Source organism: Brassica napus, chromosome C1, assembly GCF_020379485.1.
Source record: "Brassica napus cultivar Da-Ae chromosome C1, Da-Ae, whole genome shotgun sequence".
In the NCBI taxonomy this organism is placed as follows: Eukaryota; Viridiplantae; Streptophyta; class Magnoliopsida; order Brassicales; family Brassicaceae; genus Brassica; species Brassica napus.
The window spans coordinates 11,713,631-11,733,455 of NC_063444.1; the positions used below are offsets into that span (position 1 = coordinate 11,713,631).

At 37.5% G+C, this 19,825-nt stretch overlaps 4 protein-coding genes and 1 pseudogene across 4 annotated transcripts; all 5 read right to left on the minus strand.

Moving 5' to 3' along the window:
• Positions 1-5,298: 5,298 nt before the first annotated feature.
• Positions 5,299-6,662, minus strand: LOC125579742 (annotated as a pseudogene).
• Positions 6,663-8,007: 1,345 nt separating this feature from the next.
• LOC125579803 lies at positions 8,008-10,975 on the minus strand. The gene is made up of 5 exons (XM_048743657.1): positions 10,130-10,975; positions 9,934-10,051; positions 9,001-9,679; positions 8,609-8,924; positions 8,008-8,517 (listed from the first exon to the last, which is right to left on the minus strand). The coding sequence occupies exons 1-5, from the start codon at positions 10,973-10,975 to the stop codon at positions 8,008-8,010; spliced, it is 2,469 nt and encodes an 822-aa protein (XP_048599614.1).
• An 819-nt stretch (positions 10,976-11,794) lies between these two features.
• LOC125580978 lies at positions 11,795-13,251 on the minus strand. The gene is made up of 3 exons (XM_048746313.1): positions 12,707-13,251; positions 12,468-12,615; positions 11,795-12,389 (listed from the first exon to the last, which is right to left on the minus strand). Exons 1-3 carry the CDS (start codon positions 12,878-12,880, stop codon positions 12,160-12,162), a joined length of 552 nt encoding a protein of 183 aa, XP_048602270.1. The 5' UTR covers positions 12,881-13,251; the 3' UTR covers positions 11,795-12,159.
• On the minus strand, positions 13,007-13,698 carry LOC125579804 (protein PHLOEM PROTEIN 2-LIKE A8-like). The gene is made up of 2 exons (XM_048743658.1): positions 13,244-13,698; positions 13,007-13,121 (listed from the first exon to the last, which is right to left on the minus strand). The coding sequence occupies exons 1-2, from the start codon at positions 13,696-13,698 to the stop codon at positions 13,007-13,009; spliced, it is 570 nt and encodes a 189-aa protein (XP_048599615.1).
• Positions 13,699-14,225: 527 nt separating this feature from the next.
• On the minus strand, positions 14,226-16,337 carry LOC111203680 (protein PHLOEM PROTEIN 2-LIKE A8-like). The gene has a single exon (XM_048746312.1). It carries the CDS (start codon positions 16,306-16,308, stop codon positions 15,817-15,819), a length of 492 nt encoding a protein of 163 aa, XP_048602269.1. The 5' UTR covers positions 16,309-16,337; the 3' UTR covers positions 14,226-15,816.
• Between the last annotated feature and the right edge of the window lie 3,488 nt (positions 16,338-19,825).

The window sequence follows — 19,825 nt, forward strand, 5'->3', positions numbered from 1 at the left end:
GATGATTACTCACGGTATGGATATACCTATCTACTGCATGAAAAGTCTAAGTCTGTGATTGTCCTAGAGGTATTCATTGACGAGGTGAAAAGGCAGTTAGATAAAAGGTGAAAGTAGTGAGATCTGACAGAGGTGGTGAATTTTATGGAAAATTCGATGAAAGTGGACAATGTCCTGGTCCATTTGCAAAGTTACTTGAAAGTAGGGGCATATGTGCACAATACACAATGCCTGGTACTCCTCAGCAGAATGGTGTAGCTGAGAGGCGGAACCGTACCTTAATAGAGATGGTTAGGAGCATGTTGAGTAATTACTCATTACCCCTTTCTTTGTGGATATATGCATTAAAAATTGTAACTTATGTGCTGAACCGGGTTCCTAGTAAGGCAGTTCCTAAGACTCCTTATGAGCTGTGGACGGGAAGGAAACCTAGTTTAAGACATCTACGTGTCTGGGGTTGTCCAGCAGAAGTAAGGCTATATAATCCACATGAAAAGAAACTTGATTCTAGGACTGTCAGTGGATTTTTCATTGGCTATCCTGAGAAATCAAAAGGGTATACATTTTATTGTTCTAACCATAGTACGAGAATAGTTGATTCGGGTAATGCTAGGTTCATTGAAAACGGTGAAACTAGTGGGAGTGGTGAACCACGAAAAGTGGACATTAATGAAGTTCAGGTTGAAGTTCCTTCACCTGTAGTTCCACCTGAAGTAGTTGTTCCTATTGTTGCATCAGACTCTAATGACACAATAGGACAACATAATGATGAGTCAATTCCACTAGCTGAAAATACTGTTGATGAACATGTCATAATTCAAGAAGAGAATAGTGAACCACAAATACCTTTAAGGCGATCTGGAAGAGAAAGAAGATCTGCCATTTCAAACAATTACGTGGTTTACACTATTGAAAATGAATGTGACTTAAGCATGGATGGCATGGATGACGATCCGATCTCATTCAAAATGGCCATGGAAAGTGACAATTCTGAAGAGAGGTTTGATGGCTCAAAAGAAGAAATGAAATCTATGGATGATAATCATGTATGGGACTTAGTAGAGTTGCCTGATGGTTTCAAAACCATTGATTGTAAATGGGTCTATAAGACTAAATGTGACTCGAAAGGTAAACCTGAAAGACGCAAGTCTCGCCTTGTTGCCAAAGGTTTCACCCAGAAAGATGGCATTGACTATAAAGAGACCTTCTCTCCGGTTTCAAAGAAGGATTCTCTTAGAATTGTTTTGGCTTTGGTGGCTCATTATGATCTTGAGCTTCACCAGATGGATGTGAAAACCGCCTTTCTGAATGGAGATCTTGAGGAGGAAGTATATATGGACCAACCAAAAGGATTCGTGGTCACAGGAAAAGAAAATTTGGTGTGTAAGCTGAGAAAGTCAATATATGGACTAAAACAAGCTTCTCGACAATGGTATATAAAGTTTAATGGTACCATCACATCATATGGTTTTGTAGAGATCATTGTTGATCGATGTATCTACATTAAGATCAGTGGGAGTAAGTTTGTGATCTTAGTCCTATATGTTGATGATATTTTGCTTGCTGCAAATGACATGAGTATGTTACATGATGTGAAGAAGTATCTCTCTAAGAACTTTGAAATGAAAGATATGGGTGAGGCATCTTATGTGATCGGGATAGAAATATTTCGAGATAGATCACAAGGACTGTTAAGTTTGTCTCAGGAAGGATATATCAATAAGATCTTAAAGAGATATAAAATGGAGAAATGCTCTGCAGGAATAACTCCAATTCAGAAAGGGGACAAGTTCAGTAAAATGCAATGTCCTAAAAATGAATTGGAGCGTAAAGAAATGGAAAGAATCCCTATGCATCGGTGGTTGGGAGTTTGAACTATGTTCAAACATGTACTCGACCTGATATCAACTTTGCTGTTGGAATGTTGGGTCGATATCAAAGTAATCCCGGAATGGACCACTGGAAAGCTGCAAAGAAGGTTCTCAGGTACTTGCAAGGCACCAAAGAGAACATGCTTACATATAGGAGATCTGATCAGCTGGAAGTCATTGGATATTCAGATTCAGACTATGCCGGATGCGTTGATAGCAGAAAATCGACGTTTGGCTACTTGTTCCTATTAGCTGGGGGAGCAATATCATGGAAGAGTGGAAAGCAGTCTGTCATTGCTACTTCCACTATGGAGGCTGAATTTGTGGCATGCTTTGAGGCCACAATTCATGCACTATGGCTGCAGAACTTTATCTCAGGGCTTCGGATTGTCGACACTATAGCCAAGCCGCTGAGAATTTACTGCGATAATTCTGCAGCTGTCTTCTTTTCGAAGAACGACAAGTACTCGAAGGGTGCTAAGCACATGGAGTTAAAGTACCTGTCAGTTAAAGAAGAAGTTCAGAAACAGAGAGTGTCATTCGAGCACATAAGGACGGACATGATGGTAGCAGATCCGCTAACTAAAGGTTTACCACCCAAGGCGTTCAATGGCCATGTAGAACGTATGGGTATTATAGATAAGGCTTTGCTATTTTAGTTATGGGATGCTCATTATGTATTTGACACTAAGAATTCACTTAAAGATTATGTTTCTGATTTATTAATTATGTTATCAATAAAGTATGTGTATACACTTATGGTTTGTAGATAACATATGTTTGGTTTGAGAAATAAAAGTTCTTCTCATATAAGGATTGATATAAAATTAAAATTGATTATGTGATACATGGAAGGGACTATGCCGATTAAATGACATACAACCGCCATGATTCGATCAATTTAAATTTTAATAAAGATCAAGTGAACTTGATATAAAAGTGCGCATTAAAGTTATTAAACTCTTAAGTTGATACAAAGGTCAAGTGGGAGAATGTAAGAATATTTTATATTCTATATGACCTATGTATCTATTAGTTTAATATAAAATTCAAGTTCATATTATTGTTTTAGATTCTAATATAAAAGACGATACCGTGATGGATCGGTTTCGATTAAGAATTAGAATCCGGGTGTATTGATAACCCTCCTACTTTACCTTATGTTTAAATATGTCTTTAATCTCATAATCATATATATATATTAAAGGTAATGATAATGGAATACATTACCATTATTAATATATATATCAGTATACGTACGTTGTGGTACCGTTAATATAACGAATGGTTGTGATGAAGTCTTAGAGAGTTGTGTTGGTTAAAACTCATGTCTCTTTGACTAATATAAAACACAACACTCGTTCATCATTTTCTTCTTCACGTAAGACGAGAGTCTTTCTAAAAGATACACAAGAAAAAAAATACTGATTATTGAAGGAGAGATTAAAGGAAGGTTTGGGGTTTCTTGTCCATCAAGGAAACCACCAAAGAAAGAAGGTTAAAGAAGAGAACATCAATTGCTGGGATTGCATCCAAGTATGGATCAAGGTTAATGTTCCTACATTCTTTAGAATCATGTTAGGATTGAATTAAGTCAAATCTAAATTAGGTCTTGGTCTTGAAATAGATTAACAAAATGATGTGTTCCCTTCATATAATATGACAAAAACACGGTTCAAAAGAAAATACAGATCATGGATCCATTTGTGTCGGTGCTTAAACTTCCACAACTGCGATGCTTAGAACATATACTCACAGGTTCACTGTCTGATTATCGATCTTTCTTTGAAGTAAAATTAGATATAAGTATACTCTCAATAAGGTGTTACATTTTCAGACAGTAGTCACCGATTCACCGGTAGAAGATGATTAATAATTATAAACTTTTCTAAGAGAAAAAAAATTGAAAAACAGAGGCTTTTGCTTAGGACACAAGTACAGGTAAGAGTAGCAGTTCCTTGCAAGCTGAGCGGATAGTTCATCTCGACTAGTCCTCAGTCATCTTATTTTGCTGCCTATGTAAGAGCGAAACAATGTTCGAAAAAGTAACACAACAATGAAATACAATTCGTTTTGTCTCCCTGCTTCTCCGCATCATTAGATATTGGAAGCATAAGACAGTCCATGCTTTGGTTGATATGGTATGGAGCCTTCCTCTTTTGACTCATCACACAACGGAAATATACAATTGTCCAGGCATGCTTGATGATGCATGGTAGGGTATTGGTTTACACCCATTTCATCTGTTGATTTAAAAATTCGAAGTCGTTAGTCCCTAGTCAGAAGATATACCCAGGTATATGTCAAAGATCTGAACTTACAAGGTGAAGGGTGATATTGATTTATATTGTTATATGAACTGCTTCGTATATAACCTTGATGCACTTTAGGCTCCAACAGACTGATAAGTGATGCACATCAGTTAGATTTGATGCTTCCCTCTATAAAAATTCAGCCACAATGTCTAATTATAGAAGAAAAAAAACTACTACATCTACATGTATTTCAGAAGGCAAAACTAAAAACACACCTTAGACGTCTCAGGACTATTTCTATCCTTTGGTGCAATTTTTGCTTACGTAAAATCCTTTCAACAATCTTCTTGATGAAATCCAACTCTGAAATTGAACTGCAAGAAAATACATGTTTAAATAAATAACCCTTTAAATCATCAATCTTGTAGGTACATGTCCTAAATCACACATTCTTTTAACAAAAAAACATAATAACTAAACTTTAAATCAGACCTAATTATGTTCCTTATTATGTCAAGTGAATAGTTAATAGTTTCTGTCTAGTGTGCAATAATTTTTTTTAAACAAATCCTAAACTAATTATGAAAATTGTTTGTCCGAATGTTATTTGTAGGAAGAAAGTGACTATGAGTGGTAGAGCCATTGCCTTCGTACGCACGCGGGAGAGAAACTGATGGTGGAAGATTCATCAGTCTACTTTTCGGTTATCACCGGTTAGTATCTCACTTAGTATTAAATTAAGCAGTGTTTTTAAAACCGTAACGGAAGCTGAACAAGATAATTTTTGGGTCACGGTTCAATATGGTTTGACCGATCAAACCTGATTCAACAATCTGGTTTATAGATTTTTGATAGTTTTAATGGTTTTTATCAGTTTAATAACTTTGAGATTCAATTCGTCTACGTGACCGGTTTATGGTCCAACCAATTACTAGACCCAATCCGGCTATGTAACCGGTTCATGGCCGAATCCGGTTCAACTATTGGGTTGGTCCGGTTTTAAAAACACTGAAATTAACCAAGAATATCCGAAAGATTTCCTAAACCGAATTGCAATTTTTTGAATTGAAAGGTGAGAATGGCACGGTTGATGGATAAGGAGAGCCATGGTGGGGAAAATTCAAGAGAGGAGAATTGAAATACACAAGACCATATTTGATTGAGATTATGAATTCCGATGGTATCCAAATCTCCAATCTCACATTCTTGAATTCTCCTTCTTGGCATATCCACCCGGTCTACAGCAGGTTAAAACTCACTCGTTTTAACTATTAAGTTATCAAATTGTAAACTACTAAACAGGTTTTGTTTATCTTTAATTCATATAAGTATGTTGATGACCGGCTTCATTCTCATTCTCTCCACCACTCACTAGGTCTTAATGTAAACAAAATGTCCAGCAAGATATAAGTATGTTGATGTTTCGTTAACTAAACAGAGGGGAAGTAAGTCAACATCATAAAGTATAAATAAAAGGAAAATACCACAAGAAGAAAGAACTAATTCCCAGGGAGAAACCATCGAGCATCCATGAGATTCATCTTGTCAAGATCGGGAAAGCGAACGAGGGACTTGGTTGCAAGATTGTACACACAAATGTCAAGGTCGCGAGGTGAGCAATGGCAGGGACGAAAGTGACGGGTGAAATAGATGGAGTCAGGTTTGATACCAAGGGCCTTGTTAGCAGGCACAGTGAAACCCAAGTCAAGAAGCAGAGCCTCACCACCAAGAGAATGTACCTCAGTAACCGTGTGGCAGGCGTGATCTGGATCTTCTACATCAGGATCCTTCTTGTAGAGGCGGAACCAGGTCCTACTGCGTGGATCACTCTCGACCAACAGAACCTCTCCTGATGTTTTAACCGCAATGCTAGAATCGTACCTCTGATCATGACGAGAAAGCATTGGGAATGGTGTTTGACCGGTAATGTCCTTGAAGAAACCTTGCGGTCCAGACAGATCAAAGGCTCGAACAAAACGACGACTTGTTGAGACGTAGAGGCGGGTACCACGTAGCACCATATCCGACAAGCCATCAAACTTGTGAAAGGCATAGTCATCGAAAACGAGAGGAATGTCAGTGTAATGAGTATCCCAGAAGCTCATGTAAGAGTGTCCAGGGAGGTCGAACAACCACACCACAACGTACTGTTTTGCACTCTCGGAAACCCACAAAAGGCCCCTCACCACATCAGCACTCAGATCGCTGAAAATACTGTCAGAATCTTGCCTTACAAATTTTCTATCTCCCACACTCTTGACAATACAATCAGCTGAATCAATCGACTCTAGAGACGGAAGACGGATCTTTTTCTCGCTAAACGCATCTACGATGTACAAATTGGATCCTGAATCCAACAACAAGAGCCAGTTACCCGAGTTTGCCAGGAATCGACACCCTGAAAAGTCTCCCAGTTTCCTTTGGAACGTGCCTTCTTTGGGTTGTACAGCACACAACCACCTTCTTTAGGAAAAAGCATCAGCCCTGGAGATCCGCTGCGTCGTTTGAGGGAAGAAGTCATTATCAGGAGGCAGATTATCGCGTTGCAGTTATTGTGTGTAATATAGGATACCGCTTAGGGTTTGTGGCACACACTGAAAAAGTGATAGTTTGTAATTAGTCCCATTTTTTTCCTCTTTTCCTATATGAACAAATACAACCTATTCATCAAAAATTCAAAATTTCTATTTCATTTTCACAGAAATAATGTTTATTTGATAGATGAGTGCTAATGTTATTGGTTAATTTATATATTTTGATTGATTTATAAATCCATGTAGTATTTATAAATCCAAGTAAAATATGCAGATTTTTAATTTTTTCGGATTAGTATTTACAAATCCGGAGGTTTATTTTCGGATTTGAGTCTTTGTATTTTTAACAAAAAAATCCAAAAAAATCTATTCAAATCGATTATAAAATCAAATTTATTAGTAAATCCGTACGATTGAAGAACACTTGATTTAATATAGAATTTATGAATTATTAAACCAATAACACATGGTTTTAATACAGATTTAAAAATCATAGAATCAATAACACTAGATTTAGTTCAGATTTTCAAATCCATTAAAATACAACAACCAATAACTCTTCATAGAATTTTTTATCAATAGATTGTATTTTTTAAATAATTTTTTGAAATCTTTTCTAAAATAGAAGTTTTTAAAAGTTTATTTTAAAAAATACGACCAACAGAAATGTAACGGTTTTATCTTCACATAAGCCTTCTCTTGGACTCAAACACAAAGTTAGATAGCAATAACATTACATTTTTGTTTGAATGAAAATGTTTTATTTTTCTTTTACAAATCCATTTCTTGGGTTATAAGTTAACGTTTTATGAAATGGGATAGACCTTATTGAATAAATGACAAATCTTCATTCATGGGACATAACTACTTAAGTCGGATCGTACATCTTTGATTATTTGAAGCAAAGCAATATATAGGCTTAACGTGACACCCAAGTACCAAATAAGAACTCCTTTCTGGCGACCTGTCTCTAACTCGACCCATCTCAAAACATTTTTGCTTCTGAAGTTGTATCATCTGTAAATTGAAGCTAAAGGTATATATATACGTACCATCTATATTTTAGAAACGTAAGAGGAAACAGAGTGGTTATTTAACGAGATAGGCATATTAGTAGGGTTTTTTAAAATTAAATTGGTGCATTATATTTGAAGTAACAAAGTTTACAATTGTTAGACAAGATCTTACAATTGAGAAAGCATACATTTTGAACACATACGAGAAAAGATAGTTTTTTTTTTGTGCACCACGAGAAAAGATAGCTAGTAACTAGAAGATCTTGAGATGACTCTCCAGAAACCCTAAAATGGTGGGCCACAGCCTCCTCGGCCTCCACTTCCCATGTTCTTATGTCCTTCTCGCCAAGGTCCACTGCATCTCTAGGACTTTTTGAGTAGGTTTTATTAACCTTCCTCCTCGGGTTCTTTGGGAAGTATCACCCTTCTCAAATCTTGAACCCGTGTCTAAAGCCTCAAAAGTGCTACCAGATACATTTCCTTCAACTTCATTGGTCAATGAATTTGAAATAGGAGCAGGGAGAGTTACCAAATTAGTAGTAGTGAGTTCACTCGTAGTGACAGGAGGAGTTGCTGGTTCTGCTTCTACTGGAGAAGTTGGAGTAAATGTAGCTACATCAGATGCAACAACAACAGTGCTAGAGGTGTCATCAGCTACTCCTAGAGGAGTATCAGGAGGAGCAAAAGCCAGTAAAGATCTTTGCGGCGTAGTGGGACTAGCAACATGTCTACTACTAGGGTTTTGAACCTGGTTAATGTGATATTGGTGATTCTGAGATGAGACAAGGACCCAAGAAGGCTCTTCAAATCTGCTGATACTGTGATGATTCATACCAAGACCCTGCAGAGAATTAATACATAAAGAATGTCATAAGAAGCCACCAAAAAGTGTATTGTAATTATGAGAACAAAGTAGGGTTGGGGGAGAGAACCTTTATAAGGAATTCGAATGACTTAGAACACTTAAATTCGACCATATTGTCAAAAGAACCCAAGTTCAGAAACACTAGATTAGGGTATCTTTTTAGGCTCAGCGATATGAGACCATTGTGCTCCCTGAAGCCTTCAAGATCTGTATTTTCAAGGTTTAGTGCTTGTAAGAACGAAGCTAGGGAGTAGAACAAGTCATCATGCTGATGCATTAGAGGCGTTTCTTCAATCATTTGACTAGACTTCTTCGGTCTGTCCTTAAATTCAAACATTTCCTTGACCTTGGTCATAACAGCAGTCAAGAACAAAGGATCAGAGCTGCGAAAAGTAAACACAGTAAGTAAGAACTATTGTTGACATAAATGCAATTATACATATGCATTTATTTAAATACCTATATTCATTGCTAAAGCCTGGTTTTGAGGAAATGGACCGGATAGCTTGTCTCCATCCCCAGATTCTAGCTTCGGTATCAAGTATAGACTTCACACTTTTTCTATTGACGTCTTTCCGCACTTCTTGCTCTATCTTGAGAAGCCTATAAAGGAACCAGCCTTGTATTAGCTTAACTGATTGAGCTAGGTTAGAAACATTTTCCATCTTGTAGAAAATGGGGAAGGGATCGATCTCTCTTGCGTCCATAAGCTTCTTGATCTCAAAGAGCTCATCAAGACACTGTGGTGACTCAGGGTACTTGGCTGAGAAGACAACTATTGCAACCTTTGACTCTTTGATCCTCTCCTTCGTCTCATTTTCTACATATACCGAGATTCCTTTCGCTTCAAGTTCTATTTTAAGAGAGCTCACTAGGGTTTTTTCAAGCTGCTTATCTCCGAAACTGATGAACGCTCTATCCGGGGGAGGGCTTATCAGAGAGCTCACTAGGGTTTCTTCAAGCTGCTCCTCACCGAAACTGATGACCGCTCTATCCGGGGGAGGTCTCATCATCATTGCACAATGTTTCATAATGTTGCATAAGAATGTAAAGCAGGCCAAAGTATCATCATCCGAGTTTTTATCATCACCAAGACGGTTCCGAGTATTGTCATTACTCTCTACCGTTGCTAACACGTCTGCAGTTTTTTGTCAAATTTAATGCATACATTTAAAAAATTCAATGTTCAAGAAAGCTTTAGTTAGGCTATATGTTGAAAACTATCCTAGTTTGATTATTAGGAGCCTAGGAATTAACAAATTATTGATTTATTTTTATATATTTTAAAAAATTGTTTCGGTTAGGAGAGATTTCCCGTTTTGGCGTTGTCTAGACCAATTTTTAGAACCATGAACAAATCTATACATTGAATCATATGCAAAATAAACTTACTAGTGACTTGAACTGGTGACGGGTAGCTTTGATCTTGAATTTCTTGAGAGACAACAGGTTTGTTACCAGGAAACCGTTGAGGTTTCTTGGACAACAAAAGAGGCTGGAACTCAAATTCCTACAGAAGTGACAAAATACCATTTAACTTTCTATAAACAATTCAAAGAAGAAACTTTGAAAGGCTGAGAAAATAAACCTTATCATAGACGTCAAGAGAACCTAGCAACAACAAGATTATACTTCCAGCTTGACCATGCTTGGTTAATCCCTGACCGAGTTCAGGATTCTTGAGAGAGATCAGGTCAAGAAACACCAGATCATCAAGTATCATGGAAACGGAATGAATGGACGGTTTGGTAATAAGATCTTTAAGAACTGATTTCTTAAGGTTTAGAGCTTGTAATAAAGACGTTACTGCCTTCTGGGGATGCATCAAAAACTTATCTATGTTAAAATGATCATCTCTTGGATAAGAAATTTCGCGTAACCTTTTCTTAAGTTTGACCACAATATCAGTAACTAGAGGCCCCTCAGGGCCTCCTTTCTTATGAGGAGAGCCTAGTATACCTCCAATATAGACTAAAGCTTCCCTCCATCCCCAAATCCAAGCCTCTGTTTCAAGTATCGACTCGTAGCTTCCCCGATCAACTTGGTAGCGAACCAAATCCGCCGTTTTGAGTAGGTTGCTGCCGAAGGAACCAGTCTGTCTCTTGACAGAGTCAGGTGCCACTTCGTAGAATACTGGAAAAGCGTTAAGATTACCTATCTCTACTTGCTTCTTGATCTCAGCAAGCTCGTCTAAGCACCAGTATGACTCGGGGTACGTGTTTGAGAAGAGGATGAGTGCAACACCTGACTCTCTGATTCGTTTGAAGAGTGTTGTGATCGGACGCCCTCTCGTCTCATCCTCGTCAATGAAATAATTGATTTTTTTCCTCTTAAATTCTTCTATTAGATTGCTCACTAAATTCTTTCTTAGACTTTCGCCTCTGAAACTGATGAACACTTGATCATGTTTCCACGACCGAGAGAATTTCGTCATTTGTGTTGTGTTTGAAATGTAAGTTGAAGAGTTAGATATGAAAAATGAAGCAAGAGAAGTGTATATGTAATGTTTTTCTTATCGGTTAAATGTTGAAGTCAACACACCAAGAATGTTCTTTATGTTACTATTGTTTTCTTGCCAAGTGTTCAGACGCGTTTAGTAAGTACCTCAGCACATGGGTCCATTTATGTGGTAATACTGAAGTTGACAAACCAACGTAACCAACGTAACCATGTTGAAAATATGAATGCTAAAATGTCTTTTTTAACTAAATAGAAATTAAAAAAGATAACAAACGGTACATGTTGAATTCTGTGTTACTACTTACAAACGATTAATGGCTCACATATACACGTGATCCATACTACATGTTTTTCTGTAGAGCTTCTTGTATACGTGATATGGAATCTATACAAATCTAGTCAAGTTAATCTGGGTTGACGCTCAACGTAATACGTTGCTAACCAATATGTAAACTCTTTAAAAATTGTATGAATTTAACAGGATTACCAGTTAATTAATCTGGGTTGCATCTAAAATTATATGATCTCCAACAATGGAATACAGTACTATATATTGTTTCAGAAGAGTCAGTTTACGTTTACAACTTGCATCCTCAACTAGTCAACTGCTACATAGTGACAATTCTGTAGTTAAACTGTCTTAATAGATGTTTTATTATGGAGACCTGGGTTTCTTGGTCTTAAACAAATAGTACTTCAGCCTACCAAGTCTTTCTTTATCTTATATCCTTTTGTCAACTAATCTTTCTCTGTCCTACTCGATTTGGCTAAATGATGTGTTTCTTTCATATTATATGACAACGACGCGGTACAAAGTTCCAAATCATGGATCCCTTTGTGTCTGTGCTTTTAACTTCCAAAACTGCGATGCGATGCTAACACACAGATTCACTATTTGATTGATCGATCTTTCTTTGACGTAAAATTAGATATAGCGCTCTACTCCCAATAAGGTGTTACACATGCAGACAGCAGTCACCGATATAGGTTGAAAAGTAATCATAAACACTTTTATTAGAGAGAAAAAAACATCTAAACACAGAGGCTTTTGCGTAAAACATCTAAGTAGCAGTTCCTTGCAAGTTGAGCGGATAGTTCATGTCGACTAGTCCTCGGATAGTTCATGTCGACTAGTCCTCAGCCATCTTATTTTTATCCCTATGTAAAAGAGAAACAACGTTCGAAAAAGTAACACAACAATGAAATACAATTCGTTTTGTCTCCTTGCTTCTCCGCATCATTAGATGTTGGAAGCATAAGACAGTCCATGCTTGGTTGATATGGTATGGAGTATTCATCTTTTGACTTATCACACAACGGAAATCTACAATTATTGTCCACGCATGTTTGATGATGCAAGGTAGGGTATTGGTTGAAACCCATTTCATCTGTCGATTTAAAAATTCGAAGTCGTTAGTCACTAGTCAGAAGATATATCCAGGTATATATCAAAGATCTGAACTTACAAGGCGAAGGGTGATAATGATTTATATTGTGATATGAGCTGCTTCGTATATAACCTTGAGGCACTTTAGGCTCCACCAGCCTATTCCATCTTGGTACTTCCACGAAAGAACCAAAATTTGGGGACAAAAAAGGCCTCGAATGAAAACCCTGTGGAGTCATACCCACATATTAAAAAGTGAGAAACATTCTAGAGAACAAAATAAATCAAGAGACACGGAACAAAGACAGAGATACAGACCCAATTGTAGTCCCTAAACTGAAGAGGGTTTCCATGATGAGAAATTCTGAAACTAGGGCTGCTACTATGCATCGACGAGATAACCGCATCTTTCCAGACAGAGCCAACCATGAAGCCTTGATAAGAAGATCTTTCCAGTTGCAGAGCTTCCAGTGTCCTTGACGTGTGGATCATCTCGTTTAAGTGATGCACATCAGTTGGACTTGATGCTTCCCCCTGTAAAGATTCAGCCACAATGTCTAACTATTGAAGACAAAAAAAAAAAAGACAAACTATCTATATGTATCTCAGAAGACAAAACTAAGAACACACCTTAGATGTCTCAGGACTATTTTTATCCTTTGATGAAATTTTGGTTAAAGTAAAATCAACCCTTTCCACAATCTTCTTGATGAAATCCAACTCTGAAATTGAACTGCAAGAAAATACAAGTTTAAATAAATATCCCTTTAAATAATCAATCTTGTAATTACGTCCCAAATCACACATTCTTTTAACAAAAAAAATAATAACTAAGAAAAAGACTAAAAATCAGACCTTCTTTTCTCATAAGTCAGTCCAATTGATTTAGCCACGTATCTCACAGCTTTCTTCCATCTCTTGACCTTAGATTTGCGATGCTTCTCCTGCAAAGCTACAAACTTCTTTCCGAATTTTCCGCTCAGTTTCTTGACATGGGAAGTCTCAACTTTATAAAAGATTGGTATGGCAAAGTCAACCTTCTTACACTCCAAGCATTTCTGGATCTCAACCAGCTCGTCTAAACACCAATGTGACTCCAAGTAGTTAATGGAGAAGATGACGATCACAGTCCGTGACCTTCTAATATATTTGAAGATCTTCTCAACTTGTTCTCCAAAAGCGTCGTCGTCAGTGAACACATTCACATTTCTATCTTTCAAATGATGTTTGAGATGTGGCAATAGTTTCTTCCGCACGTCTTTGCCCCTGAAGTTGATGAACACTTGTGGCCTGTTCTTCCTTTTCCCCATCTCACACCATCACTATTTTGGATTTATTCTTGCTTGTTTGGGATGATACTTTTAAGTTTGAGAATGATTAGAGAAAAAGTCAATAAAAATTATTAACGCTCACTTTACCAGGCTCGGGTATTATTATTATTATTATTTTATTTTCACGACAAACACAATTCTTAATTAATTAAGCAAAAAGATTCTTGCCGCATTAACAACTAATCATAATGGTAAAATCGTAAAAAATGCATCGTACTATTAAAATAAGAACATGATCTATTAATACAGGTGTGGTTCAACTATTTTAATATAATTATTAAAACTTTTTATTAATCATTTAAGATAAATATTATACGAAGAAAAAAATATATATTACTAAAAACACAAATATAAAAATTAAATTTCAACAAAAATGTAAAACAAAAAAAAAAACGGATTAAAATCTAGTACAAATTAAAAGAGAAACAGTAAAGCTAGTGTAAACCAAAGCAAAGCATAGTCGGGGGGGGGGGGGGGGGGGGGGGGGAGCCATCTCTGGATCATATATCCCATTCACAAAGCCTTTGTGGAGATACTTAGATTTGTGTGTAGTTGAATATCTAAAGTTGTGATTGCATTATAATTATATAGTTCTATACAAGTGTATGTATCTGAACCTTTTATCAATATGAATGCAAATCCAAGTCTTCCAATAATCTCCCATCAGTCTAACACCTACATAACCTAATCCTGATTTGCAGATCTCATTTATTTTGCATATAAATATTATTTATGAATATAATTATGGATATTTTTCTCTAATAGAAGGCGTTAGACAATTTATCAATTAACATTATAGATTATAGAAATTATCTAATTTATTCATTCTGTACAAAGTTGATCGTTTGATATTTCTTCTGGATAAAGTCCATAAAATTTATACATTCATTCTATACAAATTTGATAGACTTATCCATTGAGGATATTTATAAATACTTCACTAAGATTTGTATTACTATGGGAGTGCATACTATTATTTCAATCATATCACTCAATTACAAACAAATAACATGTTTGGTAGTATTAGACTAATTGGACAATGAAATATCTTTTATCAATTGATCTTCAACGTAAATCAGTGCGAATACAATCTCAAGAAGGTGAAACAAAGGCTTTGCTTAAGTCACAAGCAAACAAAAGATGGCCAGTTGCTTGCAGCGGAAGGTTCAATTCTTTGAATCCTTGGATCATCTTTTGCTGGGGATGTAAGACAAACAAATCTTTAACCAATAACACAGAAACGAAATGCAAGTAGTACGCTCCTTGGTATTATTATTTTCCGGGACAATACTGTCATTGCTCCCTTGTTCCCCGCCCCGATTTTCAGTCATGGCCGATTCAACTGTGAATTTTTAAGTCAATTCATTAGTCAATATCCAGAAGACATATGTAGGTCCATGTAATGATTTGAACTTACCAGACAAACGAGAAGTTTGATCTATGTGGTTCTGATATGAGATGGCGCGTCTATGATTACCAGGCAAAGAATCCAAATTTGAACTTGCTAGAGACAGAGCTTCTAATGACTGTGAAACATGTAGCTCGCTGATGCTTAACTGATTGACATGGAACACATACATGTTTGATACGTTTCCCTGTGTTATCTGTAATGAGAGATTTAGTCACCACGTTTATTTTAACACAAAATCTACTCATCATTAGGAAAAAAAACTATGAATGGTGACCAAAGGAACGAAGACGAATAATGCATTCTTTAATGTTCTTAAAAAAATTACCATTCATAAGAAATATCTTTTTCATTTTTATTCCTTCATTTCTTTTGTTGTAAAAAAATATAAAACAAATTTGTTCTTCCCTAAATATGATAAGAAATAATAATTCTTCTTCATTCCTATAATTTTATTCATGTCCATTCTTTTCCTAACTGTTTCCAATGTTCATGTGATGGTTAAGTATTAACACACCGTAATATTTTGTGGAATACTGTAACGCCCTTCCTTTGCAGCAATTTGGGCTAAATTTATGTTAACCTTTTCGACGATCTTCTTCGCGAAATCCGAGTCTGACCTGCAAACAAAGAGGGGTTTAAAATTAAAGATGTGGTATTAGTTCAACATCTTGATCATGCACCAAGTCTTACATCCTCTTGTCATAAGACACTCCAATCATTCGAGCAACAAACGTTAGAGCTTTCTTCCATCTCTTGATCTTGGAATTGGCACGCTTCTTCTTCTTCCTCTCATCACCTGCTTCAACAAGCAAAGCCTCTTGATAAGCCAGAAACTTTTCCCCAAACCTCCCGCTCTGCTTCTTGACGTGATGAGTCTTCACCTTATAGAAGACGGGTATGACGAAATCAAGCTTCTTGGTCTCTATGCATTTCTTGATCTCAACCAGCTCGTTCAAACACCAATGTGACTCTGCGTAGTTCTTGGAAAGGAGAACAACTGCGATTCGTGAGTTTCGAATCTCTTCCAATAGATGTTCGAGGGGTACTCCAGACGCGTCTTCGTCGGTGAACACATTCACTTTGCTCCTTTTCAAACGATCTTTGAGAAGGGGCAAGAACTTTTCACGCGCGTCTTCTCCCCTGAAACTGATGAACACTTGAGGATTAGTATTCTCCATCTCAAACACACAGCAGTTTGGTTGTTAAGAAGAATACTAAGTTTGAGAGTGATAGATAAAAGTCCACCACATTATCTAGGCTCTATATAGACTTACTATAACTTGGTTTGTGGTTACGTAAGTATCAAAATTTTATTATTTTATACAAAAGATAGAAATTAAGAACTAATCATGATACATTGACCAGTTTTGCCAGGTCATGAGCCCTCGCCGTACGCGTTTCACAACGTAACTTGAAACGATACCATTTGTATGGTCTTTTTTCTATTCAGAAAATATGTTATCCAGTTTGGTAAAAAATGGTATACATGTTATTATTCCTGTTTTATATCCAAGTCAAACAACCTAACATGGGAGATAAGACAGAGTGACAAACTAAAATAAATTCAATTACTAAACTACGTACCAAAATGTTATAAAATGATTTACGTCAGTGTCATTGTACTGGCACGTCCATGATTATGCAGACTCTACATTTTAACATCTGTTGACCGAATAATCTGACATCATTGTCTGCGGTTTAATGATGACCTATGAGCTGCAAAAGAGAAAACAGTTTCTAGTGCAAGGTACGTAAAACTCACCATCCCTCAATGTCAAGCCATCTCTGGAGCTAAGGCTGATAAATGCCCACTACTCAGATTAAAAGAAATGCGAACCACATCCATTTAATCTATCACAAAGTGTGTAATGTATATTTTATGTTGCATATATATGATAAGCGTATATATCGTCAAAACCAGATTGTTTATCGAAGCGAAAAAGTATACACAGAGATGATTTCCTTGGAGACGCGCGCCATCTTGACCCGAAACACTACCCTTCCAAGATCTATCCATTCTACCGGTAAAGTTGACAATTCTATACGTCACGCAACCATTGATCAGTCCAACAACGTCTCCGACTCTCCATATATAGGATTTTATTTTAGTTTATTAGGATATGTATCCCAACGTCTCCGACTCTCTATGCGGGTATTTCAACGGGACTAAAGGGCTTAGACAAGGGGACCCCCTTTCTTCATCCCTTTTTGTGATCGCCATGGAAGTTCTAGCAAGACAGTTGGAAAACAAGTTCACTGATGGCACTATAGGTTACCATCCTAAGGCTAGTGAAGTAAAGGTATCTAGCTTGGCTTTCGCGGACGATCTGATGATATTCTACGATGGGAGACCCTCTTCCTTAGCAGGCATCAATGCGGTACTGACCTCATTCAAACGTCTCTCTGGCCTCGGAATGAACACCGAGAAATCTGCAGTTTACACCGCAGGGTTAGAAGACACAGAGTCAGAGGAAACTCGTCCCTTTGGGTTCGTAAATGGCACCTTTCCATTCCGGTACCTAGGCCTTCCTCTTCTGCATAGGAAGTTTCGGAACTCTGACTACTCAGCTCTCATCGACAACGTGGCCGCTAGATTTAACCATTGGGAAACTAAGACGCTTTCATTTGCGGGAAGATTACAGCTAATCTCCTCTGTCATCTACAGCACAGTCAACTTCTGGCTCTCAACATTCATCCTGCCGAAGTGTTGTCTTAAAACTATTGAGCAAATGTGCAACCGCTTCCTCTGGAGTAGTGATATAACGAAGAAGGGAGGCATCAAAGTGGCTTGGGGCAGCGTCTGTTTTCCCAAATCCGAAGGAGGTCTTGGGTTACGAAACTTCTGGGCCTGGAACAAAACGCTTAACCTCAGACTTATTTGGATGTTATTCTCAAAGAGAGACTCTCTGTGGGTCACCTGGAACCACTCTACTAGGCTCAGGAACTCAAACTTCTGGAATGCTGAGAGCTCTGCTCATCACTCTTGGATATGGAAGGCTTTGCTTGCTCTGAGAACCCTTGCAAAAAGATTTCTCAGAAGTACTGTTGGAGATGACAAGTCAATCAGCTACTGGTACGATCACTGGAACACACTCGGTCCTCTTATTGATTTTATAGGCACCTCGGGCCCCATGCTCACAGGAATCTCTGATAATGCTACGGTTGTTGATGGTATCAACTCCACTGATTGGATCCTTCCCTGATCTACGCGAACTCGAAACGCAGCTCTCTCTGAACTCAGGAGCACTCTGCTTAACACAGCCCCTCCTGCGAGCAATGGAGGAACTGATCGGTTCTGGTGGCTGGTCAATGGCTCCACTACTGCCACCTTCTCGACTAAACTCACTTGGGAGGTACTCCGGCCTGCACAGGTTCCCCAAAGTTGGACGAAGGCAGTTTGGTATAAGGGAAACATTCCTAAGCATGCTTTCACCTTTTGGGTTGCTCATCTCAACTGACTTCCCACTAGAGATGGGGGCTAAACAACCCAACTCTATGTTGTGTGTGTTGACATGAAGCAGAATTAAGCTGATAGACTTGAGAATTAAGCTGTCAGACTTGAAAATACTTATAAGGTTTTATAAGGCTTTATAATGATCATCAGATTTGAGTAAAGCACCAAACTTGAATTTAGAATCAGAAGACCAGACTTGAGAAGCAAAGAAGAAGAAGAAGAGAGAAGGAGACCGTTGAAGATATTTTAAATAATAAATATTTTATTGTATTGTGTACTGAGAACTTGCCTTTAAAAGACTTGTATCCATATCCACAATTTAAAATTAAGGGAATAAAGTTTCTCCCAGATCTACTTTCTCTCTCTCTCTGTGTGTTCTTCAATGTTCTTCATCTAAATATCTTTATCCTCACATTCTTTCATGGTATCAGAGCAAGTAAGCTCCTGAGATTCATTCTTCTCTACTTTATTCTCTTTACTTCCGCAAATCTCTGATTTTCCCTTTCTATTTTTGGTAAAGTTCATCCTATTCTTGAGTTGTTCTTCATTCCCAGAAAAGAAAAAAAAATGGAAAACTTCTACACTGATGTCTTTAAATCCATGTCTATTCCAGTTACCCTCAAGGGAACCAACTACTTACTATGGTCTAGACTTGTCAAAACCTCTCTTGGAGGCAGAGGTCTTTGGGAGTATATTGTTGACGGCAAAGACACCAAAAAAACCATCCTAGGAGAGGATGGTAAAGAAGTTGTTGCTGCGGCTGAAGGAGGTGGAAAGAGAAGTCAGAAGGATCTCATGGTCCTTTCCATCATTAAGAATAGTCTTGAAACTTCTATCTTGGAAGCTTACTCCTAGTGTGAAACTTCCAAGGAGTTGTGGGATACTCTCCAGAAGGTATATGGAAATATATCTAACATCAGTAGGGTGTTTGAAGTCAAGAGGGCTATCAACACTCTCAGTCAAGAGGACACTGAATTTTCCAAGCATTTTGGGAAGTTCAGATCGTTGTGGGCCGAGTTAGGGATGCTAAGACCGGCCAGTCTTGATCTGGATGTACTTAATGAGAGAAATGAGCAAGACAAGGTCTTTGCTTTGCTGTTCACTCTCAACCCGGGTTATAGTGATCTAATCAAACACATTCTAAGAAGTGAGAAGCTTCCATCACTTGAGGAGCTTTGTGCTCAGATTCAAAAGGAGCAAGGCTCAGTGGGACTCTTTGGTGGCAAAGGAGACCTCATCAT